This window comes from Polyodon spathula, chromosome 2 (genome assembly GCF_017654505.1).
Source record: "Polyodon spathula isolate WHYD16114869_AA chromosome 2, ASM1765450v1, whole genome shotgun sequence".
NCBI lineage: Eukaryota > Metazoa > Chordata > Actinopteri > Acipenseriformes > Polyodontidae > Polyodon > Polyodon spathula.
The window spans coordinates 39,284,605-39,309,513 of NC_054535.1; the positions used below are offsets into that span (position 1 = coordinate 39,284,605).

At 35.5% G+C, this 24,909-nt stretch overlaps 1 protein-coding gene across 3 annotated transcripts in view; it reads right to left on the reverse strand.

Moving 5' to 3' along the window:
* The window catches only part of LOC121296291 (serine/threonine-protein phosphatase 2B catalytic subunit alpha isoform), a 149,194-nt gene that overhangs the window by 74,921 nt on the left and 49,364 nt on the right, over window positions 1–24,909 (reverse strand). For all 3 annotated transcript variants that reach the window (XM_041221694.1, XM_041221684.1, XM_041221676.1), the window contains exon 2: window positions 1,520–1,720. In XM_041221694.1, coding sequence (XP_041077628.1) covers window positions 1,520–1,720 — 201 coding nt within the window. The remainder of the gene's footprint in view (window positions 1–1,519; window positions 1,721–24,909) is intronic.

Here is a 24,909-nt window from a genome sequence, read left to right on the forward strand (position 1 = left end):
TATAATTTTTCAGAACCCCGCTAATTAAAAGTACACCGTTTTCAAATACTTCTAATGGTACACGTCAACTTCAAGAGGCTGCATGAAGGAATTAAGCTGACAAAAGGAAAAGAGGTGGTTGATACTCAAATGACAGCCAATGCATGAATCTTCTGATATTATGATTTCCTTGAAAGAAAATAAATGAATAACACTTAGAAAGTTTCAGAGTTTTCTTTTTGTTGTTTTTTTTTTTTCTGGAGAAATATACATTTTAAAAAATAAGCTCAGGAGAGCTGCATTCCTTCCACAAGAAGTGCAGCAATTTTTTATTGACAAATACTATGAACAAAAAATACCCCTTAAAAATCAAAGACACGTTTAACATAATTTGTGTATCTTTCACATAAGAAATGTGAGATCTAGGAATGACGGCACTACTGTACATATTAGATCAACATTAATGATAATATTTTGTTTAGCTCTTTGTACTTTAAACTGGTCACTTACACGGGTCACCAGCTTAACTGCACTTGCTAGAATTTTTAGCAGAACTTAAAACACAACTATCAAATGTTACTATTACGTGTAACTTTCAATAAGGTGGTGAATAGACAATAGGGCTAAGCAACGATGGACAACTGACTGGCTACCAGCGCAGGTCCTGCCTTCACTCGCATTATTTTTCCGATAAAATTACCTTCTCTCATATAAATTATCTAAAGGTTAAGGAACCGACACAAAATACATTTGTTAAAATGTTAACTTTATCTTAGAACATTTGGTTTGGATTACATGGAAGTTTTGTTTATATACTGTTCCCAATGCCAATACTTCTGTTTTTAAAAGGTAAGCAGCACTGTGTGAACCCAATTATGTCAGCTGTCACTAAGGCCATTTACCTCAAAGTACTGGCATAATTTCCGGCATTCCTTTATCAGGTGAGCATTTCAGCTATGTTTGTTTTTTCTAATCCATTTACAATTTCAATATTCTGTCTACAGGAGTTCAGTTTATCAAAATTAACATTAATAAGAGTGGTATTTGTTAGCTTGAAACCCAGCTAACAAGTCTAGGAAATAAATGCCTAACAAAGAAAGACGGGTATCTGTATAAATAAAGTACACGCAATGTTTGTTGTTTCAGTTAAACATCTGCTTAATTGAAGTTAGATATCAAATTCCATTTTTTACAATTCAGAAAAGTGCATTTTTTGTGAATAAGAATGATCCATTGTTACAATAACCACAGTTTTACTCCAATACTGTGATAGAAAGCAAAACCACCTCTAATCAACCGCTATACAGCACACAACCAGTCAGACTTCAAACTGTATAGCAGGTCAAACTAACAGGGGGTAAGACAGTAATCATTTTGCAATGATTATCCATCACTTGGAAGGTTGAAGAGTGACAATAGTGAGGATTGAACTCAAAACCTTCTCAATAACAAACCTACTTACTGCCGAGCTTTAGGTAGAGTTCAGCTACTATCAGATATTCTTTTACTTAACCAGACCCTTCACGGTATGCTCCCTTACCTGTCACAGGAGCCTCGATATCTAGCAAGTTCTTTTCAGCCCGAAGTATGGCTGCTCCTTCTGTGATGAGTCTCAAGGCCACGCTCTCCTCCAGCCGACCTTCCTTTGTCAGGTGAGCCTTTAAGACATCCACTCTGGGCTTCCCATCAGTGTCAAACACCTCCTTCGCTGTCAGCAGGTGACTTGGAGGAAAAGGGACAGCTGTAAATAAGAATAAACAAAACATTAGTTTTAGTTACTATGGTATACAGAACCAATTTAGCCAAGGGGAATTAAAAATGTTGGGTCGATTATGTGGACAGATGGGAGTCTTTATAATGTAATTTCATTTTGGTTAGTGACTGAAATTAATTCCATTTTATTCTTGTGGGCTTACAGAAAAAAAGACCACATCACAAAACAAACATAGCCATCACCTTAGTTTTGTTCGACCCATAAAGCAGTGGTGTGCAAACTTTTTAAATGCTGCCCCACTCTTTTGAGCATAAATTTTGTTGCATCAAAGTAATAATTTTCTCTGTTGGTTTGCAGCGTAACATAGATTTGAAGGATGATAGTAAATACCAAGCAGTCATATAAATACTGCCAGCTACAGCTTGAAACCTAAGTTTGACTTCGGTAGAATGCCAGCTCTGGTTACGACGTTGGTCAAAAATTATTAAAACAAGAATTTTACAGAAATATGAAACCAGTGTGTGGTGCTCTCTGTCACTTTGACTAAAATTAAGGTGAAATGACGAGAGACAAACATACCATCAATTTCGAATTGTTCTGCTATTTCTTGCAATGTGGCATCCTTTTTTTTTATTGTCTTTGTAACCACGGACATTTTAATAATTAAATTCTCACTGATGTCCTTTTTTTTATTTCTGTGGTAATCTCTGTGTGAGCAAGACAGTGACAGCCTCTACCTTTGACCTAATTTCTGATTGGTCCATTGAGACATGAACAGCGTGAATACAAATAAAACACATTTATTTATATATTTTCTCGCTTCATTCCATCTTTTAAGAATGTGTTTGTTAACATTTATGTACTTAGCTAAATCAGGACTTTTTTTGTTAAAACTTGAAAACTAACGCCACTGCCATAGAGTGTTGCCGTTTGTTCTGCTACCTACCAGGAAGCAACTTCCCCAAAGAAACTAGCTTACAACCAAACAACAACAACAACAACAACAACAACAAGGGATCATTTAATTTTTGAAAACAATTACAGTGCGGCTGCAAAAATTGTGCTGGTATTCAATGGACTTTTACAGTACAGTAGTAAAATTATTGGGTGGTTAATTGTCAACAACCCAACCTTCAATGTTTAGGACACTTTTATTGACATTGCAATAAAGCTTAGATAGTGGTTTAAACCACATTTTCTTGTAACAAAACAGCTGTAATTTACATCATTAAGTTTTATTGAAATTACTTTGTAAGGGGCATCATTTCCTTTGAGTCAGAAAGTGCTACTTGACAAAGTGATGCTGTAAAAATACACTTTGCCTAACAGCTGCAGTACAAGCATGCACTGTCTTTGTAAAGCTGAGTTAAAGTAAACAGCAGAAAAGAGCTGCCTGCATTGTAAGCAACTTGGTGCATTAAATCTATTGTTCATTGCGAGTACAGTATGTCTTATCTCTCAAGTGTAGTACTACACAATTTTTCATCTGGACACTGTTTCATTTTCTAATACATAAGAAAAAAGCATGGTAGTAATTGCTAGGAATATGTTCACCCTGCTTTAATGAGTAGACATTTTTTGCCAAGTAGTAAGGCTGGCCATATTTTTATTTCCTTATCCCTAACCTTCACTCCAAATTCTTTTGAGTTATTTCAATTATTCCATTCCATTGTTCCAACTGAATTTTGGCAGACAATTCTAGGTCAATTCATAATGGTTAGTTCTGTTTGAATTCTACAGGTATTGTATTAACCTCAGCTCTGCTTCACTGGTGAAGCATTGGTACAACAAATCAATAATATACTAAAGCTTCTAAATGACGACTGGCATCGCTCTCTTGTGGGGCATTATACCCTGGGTCCCTAGATCATTTTGGACGGTGTGGCATATCAATTCCATCCAAGAATGCTGGTCTTGAACCATGGTGCTGATGGCTGGGTACTTTTAAGTTGACAATACATGAATCCACCTTGCCAAAATGATGCACCATCGTTTTGAGGAGCATGGTAGACAATTCAGGCATCTTTCATGGTCACAATAATTACAGGATCTCAATGCCTACCTCTCTGGACCAACTGAGTGGATCAACATCCTTTAAAACACCTTTTAGTACCTTATGAAGACCAAGCCGCATCTTATCAAGGCTGTGATCAGGGCAAATGGTGGCCCAATCCAAATGTTTATATGTGCACTTTACTTACCTATGAACAAACACTAATATTAGAGGAAAGTTCAGGTAGACTATTTTCTTCAACATTAAAGGGCTATTCACACTATACTGTTTACTCGCTGAGTTTTCTAGAGCAAAACATCGAACCTATGGAATTGAATACTACCTTTTACATGAGCGTTATCGCCGATTAAAAAAATTGAAATTCACTGCGAAGAAATAAATCGAAACAGGTTTGATTTTTTGGACGAAAAACATAGCAATCACCACCCTGTCCTGCTAAATTTGGATATAACCTGAAAGTAATATGGATCAGGTGCAAGCTGCTGCATGGTTATTGCTGTGAAAAAGATGAGAAAGAAAGAGAAGAAAGTGGATTCGTTCTTTAAAATCGAGCAACGTGAAACCCTAGGGGAGTACCACTGTCATGTGCAAGAGCTGAAATATACTGTATACATTTATATAATCTCAAATTGTGTTACGGGTAACAAGTAGTTTCAACAATGTTATCAGCAACACAACCATTGTTTAAACAAAATTAGAAGTACAGACAGGACTACCAAACGCAATCATTTCAATGCATCCTGATGTGTTTCTTTTACAAATAATACAGTAAACGCAGGTAGATGGTACTGTCAATGCAGATGTAACGCCAGGCAGCACAGATAGTGTTTTACATTATTGTGGAAAAAATACACATATACTAACATATACGATTGACAAACAATTTTAAACAGTTTAATCTACTGTAAATACAATACCACTTACCTGTGTATGATACTGGACATAATTAGATAGGTGGTTTTGTTTTGTAGCTCAGTCTATATTTAATAATGGGTCACGGTATCTCTTGGCACACACTTTCTAGAAGCTACACCTGGACATTTAACGAAAACCTGTAGTAAAAACACTGTGTTTATTTTAACATACTAATAGTGCTTAATTTCTTATTTTTTCAAAATATCTGTTTGTATTCTTTATCCAGATATTTCTTGTGCTGCTTATCATAAAGAACAAGATATTCTGCACCGCTATAAAATCAGACGTTCCCCCATCTTGCCTGTGATATTTGAGGCGCAAGTCTGAATACAAAAACAGCACCAAAACATCGGGTGTAAAAAACGCAGTGAATAAACGCTATAGTGTGAACTGCCCTTAACGCTGTTTACTGTTACATGTAAATGATCTACGACCAAGAGTCATTAAACATGTGTTTCTCTATTTATTTTACATTACTGAAACTCAACATTATAAAATAGAAATAATTAGACAAACAGATCCAATGTTTTCTATTGATAACCCAGTCAAACTTTAACAAATTCTCTAAAAGCTCAACAGGGAAACATATTTAATTTCTCCTGTATGTATTATGCTGCTGGGTCTTTAATGCATATCTCAGATTTGGTGCTCCATAATACTAAAATAATTATTTCTAAGTGCTATGGAGAATGCACTGCTCCAAAACATGGATGTCTGCATTAATGGATGTGATTTGAAATGTGTTTAACCACAATAATCTACTTACTGAATCTTACTTAACCATTTTTTTTATCTTGCTGTTTAACACTTTATATGATGTGCTAGACATTAAATTAAACACAGACCCCACTAATGCACAACATCTATACAGTAAAAACTATTTCATAGCAAAACAAAACACACATACAACTAATGAACTTTTCAGGTTAACTTGTAGACATAATCTGCTACATTTCATTAACTAAGACCTATGTGCTCCATCTGTGCAATAGTGCAGAATACAGGACCTCCATCACTAAAACTAGTTCTACTGTACCACTTTGTGTTCTGTGATACCACATTTAGTATCACGATGCTCGATAATCACAGTATCACATATACTGCTAAACTAACGTGCAAATTCAAATAAAATATAAAATTACTTATGGAATGGAAGTCTTTATACTTTGAGCTTCCTTACATATTTAATGTCAAAATCAACATGACAACTGAGAGAACACATTAGGTACACCATATAGATAGGAAACCACCTTAAGGTGTTCATAAACATGTCAACAATTAATGAGTCAGGAACACAAGCAACTTGGTGACCTTTATTCAGCAAAGTTTTATAGCATAAGCCTAAAGCCTACAATATAATATTATGCCATTTGCTTGACTCTGGATGTAAAACTCAATGTCTAACCCACTAACCCAGGTCTGGCAGACAAAATATCTAGTTGAAATAATGGTAGTTTTGCCAATAAACAGAATTCCGTCTGAAATAGTTCCTCAAATCTTACTTGCCGTGCACTTCCATTTGATACCCTGTACATTGCCCACATGTACAGTTTTGAGAGAAACTTGAATTTCATTTCATGTAGTATTTGGTACTACATTACAGTCAGTTAAGTAAAACATTATCATTTGCTGGTTTATTACTTCATAGGTTCTTTCACCTGTCTTCGGAGATAAAGAACCTCAATGGCTGTAAAATATATGGTTGGTTTAAGTCTGGTTTGGAAAGAGGGTGTTGAAGGGACGGGGTAATTTCATTCTCCAGGTTAAATGACCAAGGAAGTGCAAGGCTATCAGAAAGCAAGGCATGAAAAACAAAAGTTATTTAACCCACAATTCACTGTTTTAATGAAATGCTATAAAGTGCACTTATTCCAATGCTGCACATCTGAGAACTGTGTAGTGAATGAAAGTGCACAGCAGTCAGAGTTTCACGGAAACCAAACATTTATGAATTAGTCAAAACAGACTCGCAAAACACTTCTTTAATGTATCAGGAAGTGAAGGTTTATGAATAGGGCTCAGTACACAATCTCTGTAGCTCTTTGTCTTTCACAAGTTTACAAGGATATAAACCATTCTAAATTCAACTGCAACTGCACTGCTTAACACCAGCCCATCCAGTATTCATGAAGACTAGATTAAAGAAAATAATTGAAAAACGATGGTATATATGTAAATTTATATCTATATAGTATATATTATATATATATATATATATATATATATATATATATAGATAGAGAGAGAGAGAGAGAGAGAGAGAGAGAGAGAGAGAGAGAGAGAGAGAGAGAGAGAGAGAGAGAGAGAGAGAGAGACACACACACACACACTATAATAAAGGAAACAGAAATCTAGCATATTAGATCATTTGAGTGGTGCATTTGTTATAATAACATATGCAACATCTCTGTGGCCATCTTGAACAATCTGAGGTCTTATAACGATTAATGGATACAAAGCCTAAAAAGGATTGATTGAGACATTTTAATAAATATAAATGAAGGGAGAGTCTAGAGTCACCTGACAAGAAAACAGAGTTCATTTTATATTATCTAATAGTTAAAGGGCGTTAGCTTTACTTAAAATTACTGTGTAATAAATGTTGAGCAAATGGAGAACACCACAACATTACAACACCTTTGCTAGACAGGTTGCAGATAATGTAATGGATTTGACAGTGCAGGTATTACAGCATTAATCTATAACTTACCTTGTATTATTACAGTACATTTACTAATCTTCTTACAGAAATGGAATGGTTGTGGATACACAGCAAATCAAAGAGAAGCACAATCAACTCACGCAACGAAAAAATAAAACTAGAAGAAACTGTACAATTTAACTTGAAATTGCAAACAATAAGTACTGTACTAAAATAATCAAGTATCTAAAAAGCAAATTAAATGACATACTGTGGCCGATATGGGTTTTAGTAATTAGCGAATGGCTAAACTGAAAAGTGGTGCCAGGGAAGAAATGTCTAAATCTTTTGTTGCTCGCTTAGGCCAAAATTGCATCTTTGGATGTACAGTACATTAAGTATTTTAGCCGTATATACGTACATGTGCAGATTAAACCACACACTGACTGTCATGCTCTTAGAGATCTGGAGGTACATATCAAGTACAATTCAGTGAAACTGAAATTTGGCTGTAATGAGTTTTGTTAAACAGATGTATAAATGACACAAGCATGAACTATAAATGAGTATTCTGACCCAGGCTCTTGGATACAGCGCATACTGTAGCTGATAGGAAAGCTGATTGGAAAAGCCATATTCTGTTATTCTGGACAGCTTTAAACTCAATGTGACACAAATATGTGTCGTGGGAATAAACCAGTGTACTACTTATTACTCAGAAAGTGACTTAAGTCAGGTCTCCATTAACTGAGATGCTTAATTAATTTGGTCATAATTCCCTCTGCTTTCCAGTGACAGGGATCAACTGCAAGACATGTTCATACAAAATACTACCAATGACATATTTTACATTGATTCTGCACAAGTTAATTGAATTGCTAAGATGTGAAATGATTTGGAACGAGTTCAAAATATGTGAATTCACAAGCATTTCAGGACATGTTCAAAAGAGAATCCATAAATGTTTCTTGTTCTTCTTCAGCTGTTCTCTTCTTTTACATTCAAAATGTTTCAAAATAATGCAGCTATGACAATGAACTACAGGGATACCCTATTCAATTCTGTATTACTTTAGAACTGGAACACATATTTTAATAAATCGAACAAACACTGTTTGAAATACATCTAGTGGCAAAAAAAAACATAATTTATAAATGCCTGTATCAAAAGGCCATCATACAAAGGAAAACTATTAATAAAGTCTGAATTAAATAATAGATATTATACAGTACCAAACAGTCTCCCTCTCCTTTCTTGAACAAGTCATTTGATGGGGTAGCAGGTATATTTTATTCACAAGAGCTTTTTTTTTTTTTGCTGTAAAACAGTAGGAATTATACTTTGGTTTTCCACCAAATTCAATGCTAAAAATATATATTTATTAAAAATTTTAAAGAATATTTTAAAAAAATTAAAAACCTATGTTTGTCCCAGAACAAGTAATGAAGCCACAAAATGTTGACCTCTTCCGCTTAAATCTAGAGGATCTATAGCTTCTACAGTACAGTCCAGACAGAACCTTGGTGTTACAAAACAGTGCCACCAAAAAAGCTTGATGTAGTGCATACAGGCAATCGAGAGGCTCTTCTTGACTTCTGTTCAAAAGCTAATTTTAAATGTGTGGACACCTATAGCTGCAGAGTACATACGTCATAATTAATAGCGATTCATAAAATGAAAAGCAATACTGATGTGGAGATAAATACTTTAAGAGCTATTCATTCATGAAGTGAAAGAGAATGTTAACAATATGTTGAAAACATACAATTGTCAGTCACTAAGCAGCACCGTGAGCTTAAACTAAAGTAGCAAAATGTAGCCTGTTGTGCTTGAAATACTTGAATTTTAGGACCCCTTCACACTGGGTACGCTTTTAAAAGGTACAGAGTACAGAACACTTACCAAGTGTACTCTGCTTTTTCCAAGGGAAACACTCAATTAATTTCTCTTTTGCACTGGATGTGTACCGAGTACACTTCTGTCCAAGTCTGCAATATTTAAATCACTCATGGATTTGCCACTTATGTAGCAATGGCTTCTGGGAGTTTTACCCTATTTGGCATGCTTCACTGTTCGATACATTCACATCTGAACGGAGTACATTTTTCTTTCACACTGAAGCAGAAATAAGCAAACTGTACTGTGTAGAAAAGGAATTACAGCCTATGGAAGTATCAAGCAATTTATAAATATAAAACGATTATACCTGAATACAATTACAAAACGTTTCACTATAACCTAAACTTCAAATTTGATTAACCACAAAAAAAAAAAAATATTGGAACAAGCTTCTCATCAGGTTAATAGAGAATCTGGTGATTAGACAGTGGTTGTAGTGCCTTTCTACGGAAGGATAAGGACACAGTATAGCCTTTCTATAAAATCAATAGGCATAGCACTTGTTTATATGACTCACACAATACAGTTTAAATAGTCCCCAATAAATGACCCAAATGATTTCTAAGGTACAATGCCAAAACATATCTGGGTAATTTTTTGGCTATGCAAGCAGGTTCATTATTTGACTTATGCAATACATTAGTAATTATAGTAGCAATAATTTTCTTGAATGGCCCACAGATTAATTACTTTTTAGACTGTTACCTTTAAAACATTAGTCATGAGATTAACTCTACCCCTCCACCCATGGTCTGTCAGATCTGCTGGCTCTTCCATCATGACTGAAACACTTGCAAAAGTATTTCTATCTCCCTCAATGCCTATAAAACTTTAGACATAATACAGAATTGATAGATGACAGAAACAAGGCTTTGGGAAGAAATCTATTTACTGCAGAGTGTGCTCTATAATGCACCTGCCAAAGTGCCTAGGAAAAGTGGAGTGCTATTCACTAGGCTGAAGATATCAAAGGTAATTACCATTGTTACCACTTCAGATAGGGAGATATTACATTTTTGTTCTGCTTTTGTTTGACCTCATTTGCAAATATTGGTTTGAATTATGTCCCTTAATAGTCTATCACTTATTTAAATTGCTCATTTTACTTTCAATACAGTGTATTAAGGTTAAAGTGAGCTAGGTGGCACAGTGGGTTTGCATGACAAACCAAGGGTTCCAACACACAACATCAGAGGCCTGCATCAAATACAGCTCAGGTCAAAAGTGAAATTAATCTTGTAGTTTCAATTTAAAACCACAGGACAATTTATAAAACTCTAATTTATAAAACACAAAATCCAATCTATTCTAACCACATAAATGTCGATAACTGACTGTCTGGTTATTCAATCTGTTCTGTATAAACTGACCCAACATGTTTGGCTAACCCATGGTTGAGTGGTTAACTACAGTATAATTAAATCAAAGCTGCAGAACTACGTGCTAAGTGACTGTCCAAATTGTTTCCTAGAAGTCACCAATTATTTGCACTTTACTATGGAAGGTTAATTTGGAAATCATTAATAGACACACACAGTATCTTACAACTTTGGTTTTCAGTGATTCTAATGATTGGGATTATATTACCTGTAAAGGTGCATTGAAAAAAAATTAAACATAAAAAAGCCCTCCAAGATAAGATACTGTTTTTTTTTATTGTACTTGTACTCTTTTAGTAACTCACAATGTATTTGTAACTAGAAGACAGATTACTTGGTTTCTTCATAGAATGATGAACTCCACACACCAAACGAACTTCCAGTCTCCATGATATAGGTGTGTGGAGTTTATTATTCTACAAAAAATAAATAAAAAATAAAAATAAACATATTACAGGTAATCTTCGTCTTCTTACCTCATATGATGAACTTCACACACCAAGTGAACTATACCACAGGAAGTGACAAAGGGATGTAGGTTAAATATTAGTGCGCGAAGCCTGGGTGAACAAAGGTTGGCCAAGAAGAAGACACATTTAAGTCATAATGTTTATGAAGGTCTCGGAAGAGGCCCACGTAGCTGCATTGCAAATGCCTTGAATTGGGTCAGATATGAATTGTGCCTATGTAGTAGCCACCCCTCTTACTGAGTGGTCTTTTACAGGTCCTGGAGATGGTTTCTTGTCCAGGTTATACCAAAATTCGATGCAATCCACCTAGAGATTGTCTGTTTAGAGGCAGGTTTGCCTTGAGCGTGCGAGTTAGAAGCTACAAAAAACTGTCCTGAAGTGCTGGCTGGCCTTTGATTTTTGATTTGTGTGGCTTTGGGGAAAAAAAAAAATCAGGAAAAATGATTTGATCTAGATGGAACTGTTACCACTTTTGGTAGAAATGGAGAATTAAGTCTGCAGACAATCTTGTCCCTGAAAATCTGGAAATAGGGAAGCATCAATGGCCAGTGCTTGCAGCTCACCTATCCTTCTTGCTGACGTTACTGCTACCAAGAATGCAATCTTCCATGTCAGGAATTTCTGGTTGCGTGTTGCAGGGGTTCAAACGGTGGTCCCATAAGTCTATTCAGTACTAGACTGAGGTTCCATTGTGGAAAGATATGTTTCTTTGGGGGCTTTAAGTGGTTAACCTCCCCAGAGAAATCTGGACACCGCAGGGTGAGAACCTACCAGGTGATCTTCCCACCCCAGTAAAACACTAGATATTGCAGCTATATGCACCTTGATGGAGGCTAGCGCAAGACCGTTGTGGAACAGGTGACTCAGGTAAGATAAAAACGTTGGCAGATTTATATCTGTGTGGTACAAAGATTTTGAATTGCACCAAAAAATGAAACAGGTCACTGGCAAGTGCACACTGCCACGCTTCTGCTACTCTAATATTTTTGAGAACCAAAACCTTGTCTTTATGGCCAGAAGGCACAGTGCCCATGACTGTGTGCCTCCCTGAGTACATGCTAACTGTGAATTCCAAACCACAATTTAGTTTATGTAACCATATGCAGATTTGTGACCTGGTTAAAAACACTATACAGGCCTGACATTTGAAGTATATTACAAACATCACCTGTAGGGCAACCACTATAAGGATTAAACAAACATTTTCTGTGCTGCTGAGCAACTCCAAAGCTCCTGGTGATTCAAACATTGCCACTGCTCCACACAAAGCTGTGTGTTTGACATTTACAGCTTTGAGTCTTTAAAATATAGGACAATTACAGATTGTGCTGTACATCCTTGGACCCCTATGGGGAAGTTATAAAACACCATTATTTTTCACCGGCCCCTTAGGTATGAACACAATTTACAACCAAACATGCTGTGGAAGTGTTTTTTATTACTTATTTTCAAATAAAGGAGGTTATTAGCATGGCTAATTTATAGGGAAACTTATTGTAGTTTTTTTTTTTTTTTTTTTTTTTTTACTTAAATAAATAAATAAATACATAAATACATAAATAATAACAATAATAATAATAATTATTATTATTATTATTATTATTATTATTATTATTATTATTATTATTATTATTCAGAGAAAACTGGAAAAATTATAGCTTTGCACTTGGTTTACAAACAAGTTAATTATACCATTTGTAAGTCACAGCTGACTGCATTAAGAAATCATTAGTGGAAAGACTGTTTTTCTTCAATTTTATTTATAATACCATTAACATAAAAACCCTGATGCTTTTATAAAAAATAATTGTGAGTCTTAACCAGCTGCCTACCTACTTCTCTGGCAATACACCTATAACAAGATAAAGTAGAGTTGCCAGCAACTTTACAGCTTCCAGTACCAGTAACAGTAACAGTACCAGTACCACACACTTTGACAAATAGTTCAAAATGCCTACATGGGTTACTATATGTGTTCCATAGTAACAATGGCCCAATCTGCACTGTACAAGGAGTTATTAGCCAGTTTGTTAAGTTGATGATGTCATCCAATGTGGCAGCCATGTTTTTTACTGTAGCAACGTCCCTTGAACAACGTTTAAAGACAACCACACTAGGATAATGTGTGCCAACTTTTTGGTTCAATTGGACTTGCGGTTTGCGAGTCTTTGTAGTTTGTGATTATGACGTCTGTACCGTGTGATTATGATGTCATGCACATGGCCGTCATACCAAACAACCTATCACTTTTTTTGCGAACACCAGTTAATCTTGGACTATCCCCCAACAAGTATACCCACGTTCAGCACTCTACAGTAAGTGGTTTTCAAAAGACCAACTTTTTACATTTAGTCAAAATGTTTTTTTTTTTTTTATCAATCCAATATTGTGGCCAAACCATGTGACCTACGACATATGTTCAAGTAACATTTACTAACTTCCCATAAGTATCTACCATCCTACCCAATTTCGTGTGTTTGAGCAACTTTTGGCGAAAAGAATAACAACAACAACAACAATAATCCCAGCAATAACAATATGCTTCCCAGCACTATGGGCCTGGAAGCCTAATTATATGAACTTTTTTCTTTATTTTATCTTAGAATGTATTAATGCTTTTGAAGTTATTGATTTTTTTGTGGCTCGCAGCCATCTTGCTATCAAAAGTGGATGAACAGTCTGGAGCCAAGATGGCCATCGTTTACACAGCCACATAGTGATTAATCAATTAATTAGACCAGGTGGTAATTGATTTATTGTTTGTCAATTAACCCCTGGCTGCATGCTACATAAAATCAAATAACATGTTTGTTTAGGGGAGATAGCTGACAGAAGGTGTTGCCCAGCCTGAGTTGTTTTGAGAGCTGCAGGCAGTATTTGTTATGCACAGAGATCGCTGAAGCTTGGGTGCTGTTTTAAACAAACAAATTCAAGCAATTTGTTTTGTATGAGAAATAATAAAATGCCTGTCTCCAGTGTCCGGGTCTACTATTACTGCCGCTGACCAGCCTTGACCGGGATGCTATGCTATTTGTATTCATAATTAATTTAGTTTTTACAGATTTGCAATGCTTTGTAGAGACCAAAGAATTATCAAAATGCTCGGAAGAAAGACAATATGTTGATGATAGCACAATAAAGAAAATAACTTTTACCTACAAATCCATCCTCTCCCATATTTATTAACTGGTGATAAATCTGTTTCTATGAAAATAATATTCTGGTGTTATGTTGCTAGACAGCTTCCAAATAATAAATCAGTTCTTATTTAATTCCAGAAATACATAATAAAAAATAAGCAATACTGTTCATATTGATAGGAATATGCTGAGGAGATGTAAAATATCAATCCAATTTGAAATTTAATATATTATTATTATTTTTATTTTTTTAATATATAGCAGAATAATAATTGACATCTGAAATTGGAAATTGTCTTTAGAAATCTCTGGGTGATTTCACAGACCCTGAATAGCATTAATTGTGTACTATCTTCTCAAATATAACATTAGTGCTAAATTGGGGTCTGTGAAATCGACCACATATCATTTTGGATCCAATATAGCCAGACAACTGTCTTACATTTGTATTGTTGTTCTGAAGCCTACAATTTTAAATGCATTTATTTTATAGAAGTATTTATTTATTTTTTTTAAAGAATGGTCTGCAGGGATAGTTAAGTGTACTGATTGAGTTTCCTTTACAAAACCAGAGCTAAAGTTGTGGTCCATGTAACAAAATAGTTTGTCCTTAATTGTTAAGAATTATGTGATCCTTGTTGCAATGACACATAATTCACATTCTCTGCACTCTTCCACGTGACATGTAATGACACTGTTTTATTGCTGTGTAAACTGGAAGCCAATGTGGAGACGAGATTTAGAGCACATCACACAGCTTGCTGACAGAATACTGAACTACAGATACAGAATAAAACAATATTTTAGTCTTAACGTATTTGTACCTTAGCAGTGCTTGGAGGATAAGTTCCCCAGAAGTAATAAACGTGTGCATATGAGCTTGAACTGCAGCTTACCCTGGCCCCAAGTCTCATTCCTGACGCAATTCTTTCACACTATAATTAAATCATGCCCCACTAAGCATTTTACTTGTTTTTCGTCAATGTTTTACATCGTATACGTTTCTGTAAATACTTGAAAATGATAATACATGTTACAATATACAAAACAAAACATAAGGAGTATCAAAGCAGTGTTCAAGAAAATTGAAAATTGTCTCTAAATCTTGGATTCCTCAAAATAGCCACCCTTTGCGTTAATAACAGCCTCACAAACACGAGGCATTCGGTAAACAAGTTTCAGCAGGAAATCACCCGACATGTCTCTTCTGCAGCAATTCCCAGAGATGTAGGGCACTTGTGGGTAGCTTTGCTTTGACTCTTCTATCCAGTTCGTCCCATACAAGTTCTATGGGATTGAGGTCTGGAGACTGGGCAGGCCAGGTCATTAGATTGAGTTGTCCTTCACTTTCCTTCTTCACCAGATACTTCTTGCACAACTTTGAGGTGTGTTTCGGGTCATTATCTTGCTGAAGAATGAAGGACTGCCCAACTAGCTGAAGTATGCTTTGATAGCCATGCTGGTTGAGCTTGCCATGGACTTGGTAAAGATCACCAAGTCACCAGCAAAGCAACCCCAGACCATGACACTGCCTCCTCCACGCTTGACAGTGGGAACCACACATGCAGAACTCATGCACTCACCCTCTCTGTGTCTTACAAATACTCGGTGTTTGGACCCAAATATTTCAAATTTTGACTCATTGGTCCATAAGATCGACTTCCACTTATTCTGCACTCTTAACAATGGTTTCTTTGCAACAATTCTTCCAGTTATGCCAGCTCCACGCAATCTCCTCTGAACAGTTGATGTTGAAACATCTGTACTTCTAGTAGCATTTAGCTGAGCTTGTACTTGAGGGGCAGTTAATCATCTGTTTCGCAGACTTCTGACTCAAATGAACTTGTTCTCCGATTCTGAGGTCACTCTTGGCCTGCCTGACCTTGTTCGGTCCTTATGAGTGCCAGTTTCTTCAAGTCGTTTGATGGTCTTGGCCATAGCAGTTACAGACACTTGCAAAGTTCTTGCGATGTGTCTTAAAGATTGACCTTCATTTCTTAAAGTAATTAAGAAAATAAAAGTAATTATCTTTTTTCTTTGCTTAGCTGAGCGTATTTTGCCATTTTCTGCTCCCTTACATTCAGGAATGACAAACTTGTGCTTATGCTACCTGTATTTATAGTAATCATGGACTCTCACCGGTTAACAATAATTGGTGACAAAAGATTAATTAGATAACATGCTAGTTAACTCAGCGAACATCTAACAAAGACATGTTATACTTAGGCCAGTGTTCTAACACCGTCACACTTTTAACTGACTTGGGCTTCAGACTGAAATCCCCTTGCTTTGGGTGACCATTTCATTGAAATTGACAAGATTTACAATTTCATTTAAAAATTACATTTTTGAATGCAATCCATTTATGATTATCAGCTTATATAAGTATACATAGCATATATTGAAATAGTAAGTGTTTATAGACATGTTTACACAGTTAAAAGCATAGATAATCATGAAAACCCTGGTTTCAAGCAGGTGTACTCAAACTTTTGACTGGTACTGTGTGTGTATATATATTGCAGTATCTTTTTTCTACAATAACATACCTGTATACACAGACTGTTTAATGGTATTTTAATAGTTAAACTACAAACAGGATCTACATTTTAAAACATGATCAAATTAAAGACCACCAGACATGGCCAGGAAGTTGGAGTTGGGGGGTTGTTTCTATGGCAACACTGCCATTATATGTGGCACTTACAATGTAATTGTGTTGTGGTTATGCAAAACATTCAGTATATTAAAAGTGGTGTAGGCTGAATTATTATGGACTGGTAGCTAAGTGTTTTTTTTGTTTTTTGTTTTTTTTTAATGTATTGAAAAGCTTTCCATTATTCCTAATGTTCCCTTTCTAAGTCATTAACAGAATGTGTACTTTAGAATAAAATCTTTATAACTATGACCAAAGTAGAATCCACACAGTCATGCGATTCACTGCCACTGTGGTTCAAAAGTGTCTGTTAAAACGTTAAATAATGTTTTCTTCTTGTTTACAATCACTGTGTATATCATTTTTTGTTTCAGTCGTCACATCAAGTGACTTTTCAAAAAAGTCAGAAGTTTAAAGCACCACAGTGGCGTATAAAGGGTTCCCAAAAGCATATCTGTCCTCTAAGTTCAGCTTGTACACCAGATTGCAACAAATTAACTTGTTTCCCGACAACACAATAGATGTAAGAAATACAACATAGAAAAAATGAGAATAGCAACCCTGCATAGAATTCCACATGCTTATCTGTGTGTTTTATAACTACAATACCCAAAAGGGATGTAAATGGCAATAAACTGACTGCCCAGTACTAACTCCATTTAATCACCTGCCCTCTACATCGCTCACAACCAGTCCTTTAAACAAACAGTTTAAGAACAAAATGAACTATGTCCTGAAACTGACAACTAGCCTAAAAGTTTATGAAGGTTTGTGTCATTTCACCCACCTCCACCTTGCATGTTGTGCCCTGGAGTTGAGGCAATCAACTCAGAAAACATGCCATTTTAGAAAGATCTGTCTGCTGTGATCTACACAAGACCAGCCCCATGCTACTCCTGTTTTCTTTCATGTCAGTTTTGAAACAGAAGTGTACAAAATAGCATGCATTATCGCAACAATTGCACTGACCCACGATCATCTGTCTATGTGGTTGGAATGAAGGAATTATTTTAGAATTCATCAAATTCAATATACTCAGATTCAGTCTGTATTTTAATATTCAAGTATAAGACAAAAATGAGCAACGCAGTCTTTTGTCAAGGATTGCCAGCCATTATAAGTATAAATCAAAGATCATAAATACAAATTCTGATGTCGGTTTGATGTAAATACAACTTTCTGCAGCTGTAATTTATAAAAGAGCAAAATTACAGGTCCTGGGAATAATAAATTGAGGCTTGTAAAATGACTCATTATCCTACAATACAAAGTGGATTAATCTTGTACAAGAAGTGATACTATGCCATACAACATCCTGTACATAAGAATAGGGCTGTATTAGAAGGTTCGTTCACCAGCCAGGAATTTGAAGATTGTTTTAAACCTTCAAAGGTGAGTAAGACACCACTCACGCATCACGTTTTTTTTTTTTTTTTTTTTCCTGTTAACAGAAATCGTTTAACAATGTATGAATACTATAAAATCATTAAATGTCACTTGCATGAAAAAAATATTTTTTTATTTGCATAATGCATATTACTTAAACAAAAGTTGTAGTATTAAAATCAAACCAAATCTTTATACGTAGCAACCCTATATGTGCGGCCGCCGTGTATGGAGCAGGGTATATTATCCAAAGCACTTGGGGGTACCTACAGTGGTTGTAGTGCTTCAGTAAAATATGTACTGAATACCTAGGGCCCAATCTCCAATCAAAATGACAGCTATTCCAAAACGGCACAAAGCAGTTGCGAGACATGGGAATATTGCAGTTTCCTGAGCAATTCGCAAATCTGTCTGCGCATTCACTACCAATATAGCAACTGCACACAACAGCCAAGCGAGATCGCAGAATGATGGACAGTCACAGGCTGCTATCATTGGTGTTGCCACAGCATGTACCAATATGACAGCAGACGAGACCATACAACATATCGTGCACACATATACGGACCATTCAGATACACAACTGGCTCCATAGCTAAGCGCCGAGTTTTCAAATTAATGAACTGAACGCCACTGTTTTATTGAATACGGACAGTATTGTATCACGAGGAAATACTATATAGGTTTTTTTAAAGGCCAGCTGATCCAACTTAGCTGTATGTTTTTGAAGCAAAATAAAAAAGGCTCTGAATACTGTATTTTTTCTGAATGATTTTTTTTTTTATATAAGTGGTGCCGTGACAAAGTCTACTGTGGTAGCACACTCTCTGATTTGTAAATGTAACGAGTTCATTCACCTGCAAAGTAAACATCAGTCAAGCATTTTTATATATGAAATAACAGAAAAGCGGTTATTCATTCTACTCACTTATTTGAACATCATGAGTAAGCCCAGTTTGTAAGGTTTTGAGTGTCGCTGGAATGGATTTTTTTCGTTATGCCATTTTTGTTTGTAAGAATAATAATTAATTCTAAATACACTCTTAAAATGTTAATTGTAGCCTACTATATATATACTCAATAAATGAACAGACTGGACAGCTGCATAAAAATGGCCAGCAATTGCAGTTAACAGAACTGTTTGTCCTACCTCAGCTAACTTATGATTGGACTGCAGCAGAGAAATACAGGTCTTTGATTGGTTGATCGTAAATCACTGGTCTGGCTTTTAGCATGCCTTTCACAGCAAGAGTGCCCCATCGGTGTTTGTCTCTCCGAACTGCAGCTGGCCATCCCATACACCCATAACGCGCAGCAACATATGGAATAGCCAAATAAAGCAATGGGCCACAAGATGGGTGTATGTCGTATTTATACAACTAATCTACAGATGTGTGGCACCACACAGCAAAGATAACAGGCAGGACCCCACTCCCCTCTTCATCCTTCTCTCAATCTTCATTTCCATACTTTGATGGTGCACGTTGGATGCCGGTATGCCTGTGGAACAGTGAAGAACACATATAACTGTATATATAAACACACTCCTGTTGTCCATCATATCAATATAGTGATAAAACACATAACTGATCCTCCCATCCGGTGTGTACGGATGGGGGGTTGGGGTTCTGTACTATTGTACGTTTGTACTATTGTACCAAACTGCAGAGTGGACTGTTACTCTGACACTATTTGAGCCGGCGGTACGCAGTTATTGGAACTAGCGCATCGCAATTATCGCGCAGATATTGGTATATTCAGATGAATTAGGGCTTTAGCCCTATTCAAACTTGATTGCGCTATGTGCATATTGAATACACTATGTAACACAATTTTTGTTCCTGGGTAGTAAGTGTTATTTCCTAATTGCTTATGCCTCAAAAGTATAGAAAATGGCTATTATTCCCCACAAACTTTGCTTTTGTGACCAGGACAGTGATATTTCAAAATATCACTATTTCCAATGGGAAAATGGTATTTACAGTACAATTGTAAATTTCGAAAAACTACTCACTTCTAAATCTTTTGTAGTCATCTTTGTATTACTTTAGTATAAATACATGTTAATTTGGATTCATATGTTGTTTTTTTCTGACTTTATGTGAACGAAAAGACACACATTTACCCATTTTCCCATTGGAAATTGTGATATTTTGAAATTTCACTGTCCTGGTCACAAAAGCAAAGTTTGTGGGGAATAATAGCCATTTTCTATACTTTTGAGGCATAAGCAATTAGGAAAAAACACTTACTACCCAGGAACAAAATTGTGATATCACAGTGATATCCACCTAGAATACATTTGCATTACATGTTTCTAATTACCAATGCATTACCATATGTTAATAAGACCGTATTAAATGAACAGAAGAAAGGCAGTGTGCTGGACAGAGGTGAGTGCATGTTTCCACATTCGTCTGTTGGGCATGGGAATATGCTATAAACATCACCATGATATGCACATATTATATATGTTATTATGGAAACAAAAAAAGAGGCTTATTGCTTGTATGTTTTTGATGGAAATTGACTATTGTGATGCAGTATATAGGTAAACTGGACTATATCATGCAGCATTGAAGTACATTACAAACACAAGATTTAATACTCATCATTATATATTATATGAAGTGGTAGGCTAGACTTCTTTGGCTTTACGTAGGTTGAAGCACTGGTATGTTCTGGTATATAAGGCTATTCAATGTAAATTACCCTCTTATTTAAATGAATACCTTATAGTTTCCCATAGTAACCATAGCCTCAGATCTCATTCTTTTTTGCATTTTAAAATCCCAAATGTGTGTACTGAGGCTGGAAAAGGATCCTTTGCTTATTATGCCCCATGATCATAGAATGAGTTACAGTCCAAACTAAAGCTGCAAACCGAGATATCTTTATTGCAATTTAAGAGTAAACTCCTTGATTTGGTGACTGAGAGTTGTAATTGTTTTAAATACAATAGTTGACTTCTTTTGTGTATTTTGTTTTAAATGTGATATATTGTTTTAAATGTGATTTGCCTGTGTCTTAATTGTATTTTTATGTGACTACCTAGTTAAATAAAGGATAATAAATATATATATATATATATATATATATATATATATATATATATATATATATATATATATATATATATATATATATATATGGTATTGACTGTTGATCTACTAAAAAACTTAAAGAAAAAAATAAGAAAATATTGCATAGTCGGCAACCAGTTTGGGGGTCATACAAGTACTAATATATTTGTGCACAGTTTTTACAAAGGCTTTGTTGGGCAAACAAGCCATCGTCTTATATATTATAGATTACAAAATGATGACTTGTGTGTCTAGAAAAAAAAAATAAAAAAACTGGTTTTCTTAATAAGGTGTCTAGAAGTTCTAGCATGTCTTGGTCGAGACGATACCTGGACACGACTTGCTCATTGCGGAGATCCTCATGTGTGTGCAGAGGCCGGTACACCCTTTCAGCATATCTTCGTTTATGTCGGGATTGTTGTTGCTGGGTCTGCCTTGCATCATTCACATGCACACGTCGAAGGACATGCTGCATATGTCCCATATTTCCCATTGTTGCCTGTCTGTAGTCAGTGCTGGAATGGTAGTGTATGCGGAGTTAACGCAGTCCTTTTACAATCCTTATTCTGCGCGTCACAAACCTGGTTTTGTGCTTGGCGCATACCTTCGAATATACCAGGATCACGCATATTGTCGGCTACTCCCCCCATATTGCGCAATGCATATATTTTATTTCTGCACAGCGCAGAATGGATTGTGACGTGCAACAGGACATTTCGAATATGACAACTTGGCACAATTTCGGCACAACGGTCATCTGAGACGCTCATACCCCTCTGCGCGGTGAGCAAACCTTTCGAATACCGGGCCCCTAGTGTATAAGGCAGTGTAAGAGAAGTGCTATGATTGAATATGTTTGAAACATACAAAATAGACACTAATAATGTTAATTTAAAAAAAAAAAACTGAGCACAGTCTGTCCCTCTACCCTCCAGTTCATGTTAACCAGAGGCACATTTATTCATTCACCATCTCGACAGCAAAACGTTGTATAGCATAAGCTGTATTGAAAGAAATGTCTCGAAACCCCTCTACTGTTTGGGATTTTGTTAAATGCCCAGACTACCAAAAAAAAAAAGTTGAATGCAAACTGTGCAAGCGACTGTTGATGTATCATGGGGGCACATCCAATCTTTATAATATCATGGGGGCACATCCAATCTTTATAACTGTAAGTTCATATTATTTATTATTATTATTATTATTATTATTATTATTATTATTATTATTATTAATAATAATAATAATAACAACAACAACAATATTTTTAGTAGTAGTAAAATGTGACTGACTGTTAAATTAAGTTAGTGCAGTTAGTGCTGCTGCAATGCAAGCTTACGCGCATCAATTACGTTGAAATAAACAATGTGTATTTTTATTTAAATTAAAAAAACATGATTACTGTTCTACATAATGTATTTTTAAACTAAACGAGTTCTTTATTCCATTTATATGGCTTACCTGTATAATAATAGGATTTTCATTCAAAAATAAACAAAATAGCTCTGGTGACATCGCCAGTAAATTATGCAAATTAATACCATCAAAGGTTCAAATCTTCCTTCGGTAATGTTTTCCGAACCTTCGAAGGTCAAAATGTACCTTTCGTTGCAGCCATACTTATGAATATAATTCAAGTTCAAGAAAATGATTTGGAATAAATCTATCAATATGGATGAACACCCATTTAACCATTTCAATGCATGTTATGCAATGTTTGCTATGCTTTTAAAGAAATAACATTAGCCCCATTTAGTTCACTTACAGTTGGATATGGCTGAATTATGCATGTGTTATTCATTACAAATTAAAAGCTTTTTCACCCAGAAAACTGTGTATTTTTACAACTGATAAAACTAATATTTTGTCACAGATTTTGGTTTTTCATCTTAATGGCTGGCTTCCTAAGATCGATCAACAGTTCTTTATTTTTTTTTAATTTTAGAATATACGTTTTATTTTTCAGCATGGCTAACTCAGCTACTGGGGACAAGAACAGGACCTATTCAACAAGTTTTCCATTGGTTTTCATCAACATTTTGAAATTTAAAAAAGGCACTGTTTAAAACCAGTGTGATTCTGCAGCTTGAAGTTTTCATGATTTCATCAAATAAAATACAATCATTATTAACACTCCCTTCAGCTTATTCGAAGACATACAGAGGGTGTTAGAAAGCCATGGGGTAAACTAGCATTCTTTTCGCAGGTATTCGAGTACCGACCTCAATACACTACAGGTTTCCTTGAATTCTAGATGAAGAATCTTCGACAAAATACATTTAAATTTTCAGAGTGCATTTAAAAAAAGCTTAACTACAATGTCTATTCACATTGTTATAAAGTAGGGTTGTGAACCAGGTTAATACGGTATTACAAACTGCAGTGGTAATTATAAAGAAGTGTAAAAGAGCTTCCCATCCTCATGGCCATAACGCTAAAGGTACTTGAACTACATTGATTTGTTTGCTTGAGTCTGGTCTCAGCACCTGCCATTGGAGTTCAAACCCATATTGGATGATTAATCAGAGTAGAGTAAGAGCTGCAGGCTTCTCTTTTGTGACTTTCTAATTCTGAGTTGCCTGTGTATCAAACAGTAACCTCCAAATAATTTGTAATTGGGGGGGGGGTCTATATTATCAGGTTTTATCCAATATTGTCAAACTAGTAGTTGCCACCCCCAAGCCACCCACTGAAATGAATTAGTACATGTTAGACTGTCGTTTTATCCTGATAGATCACTTTAGCATTAGCTTGTAGAACACAATATTTTTAGTATATAATGGGATTTCAAATTTAATAATAAGACTCCTTGGACTTACAAGACTTTGAATTAGAAGCTTGGCTGCTCCTTAAACACGCAGAGTTGTTAGCTAAATGCTCTTGTGTTCCTTGTTCAGAATGCTTATTCCATTCTCATTATTACATTCTTGTAACAATGTACTGTTGTTCTGATTCATCAGTATCACATGTGCTTAAGCTGTATTCTACAAGATGTAACTCTACACACCAACGCAGATGTGGATGACCCTTTGACTACACAGCGCAGCTAATTTCATACAAAATGAAAAATCGTGAGCAGGTGGGAGGCAAGTACCTGTTGAAATAAAATTAAGAGTAGGGCGAATACACACACCAGGAAGACGGAAGCTTTTTTGTTAAATTCAGGAGACTACTCTATTGTCCTGCTCCAATCCAGGATAGTGTTAGTAATAGATGAAAGGTTTGTAGATTCGGTGCCCATTGCCAATCGTGACCTTTCTCATGTGTAATAGAGCACAGCTTTATTACATAACATACATTGCTGAATCCAAATCAGGTGTGCAAGTATTATTATATTATTATTATTATTATTATTATTATTATTATTTAAACACACCACAAAAAAAACAAACACCTATATCTACATGAGTATGGGCAAATATGATTGAAGTGTTGAATAACAGATATTGCATCATTTGGTTTCACTTCTCATTTTCTGAAGGTGATTTTAAGTGACCAGAAAAAATAAAAGAAATCCATCATAATGGTAGGAAAAAAAACACATTTAAAACACAGCTGTTTTATCGTCGTATTAGCCCATGGTGCTTGTCATGTGTAGGCTTTTTTTTTTACAGCAGACTCCTGTTAATTCAT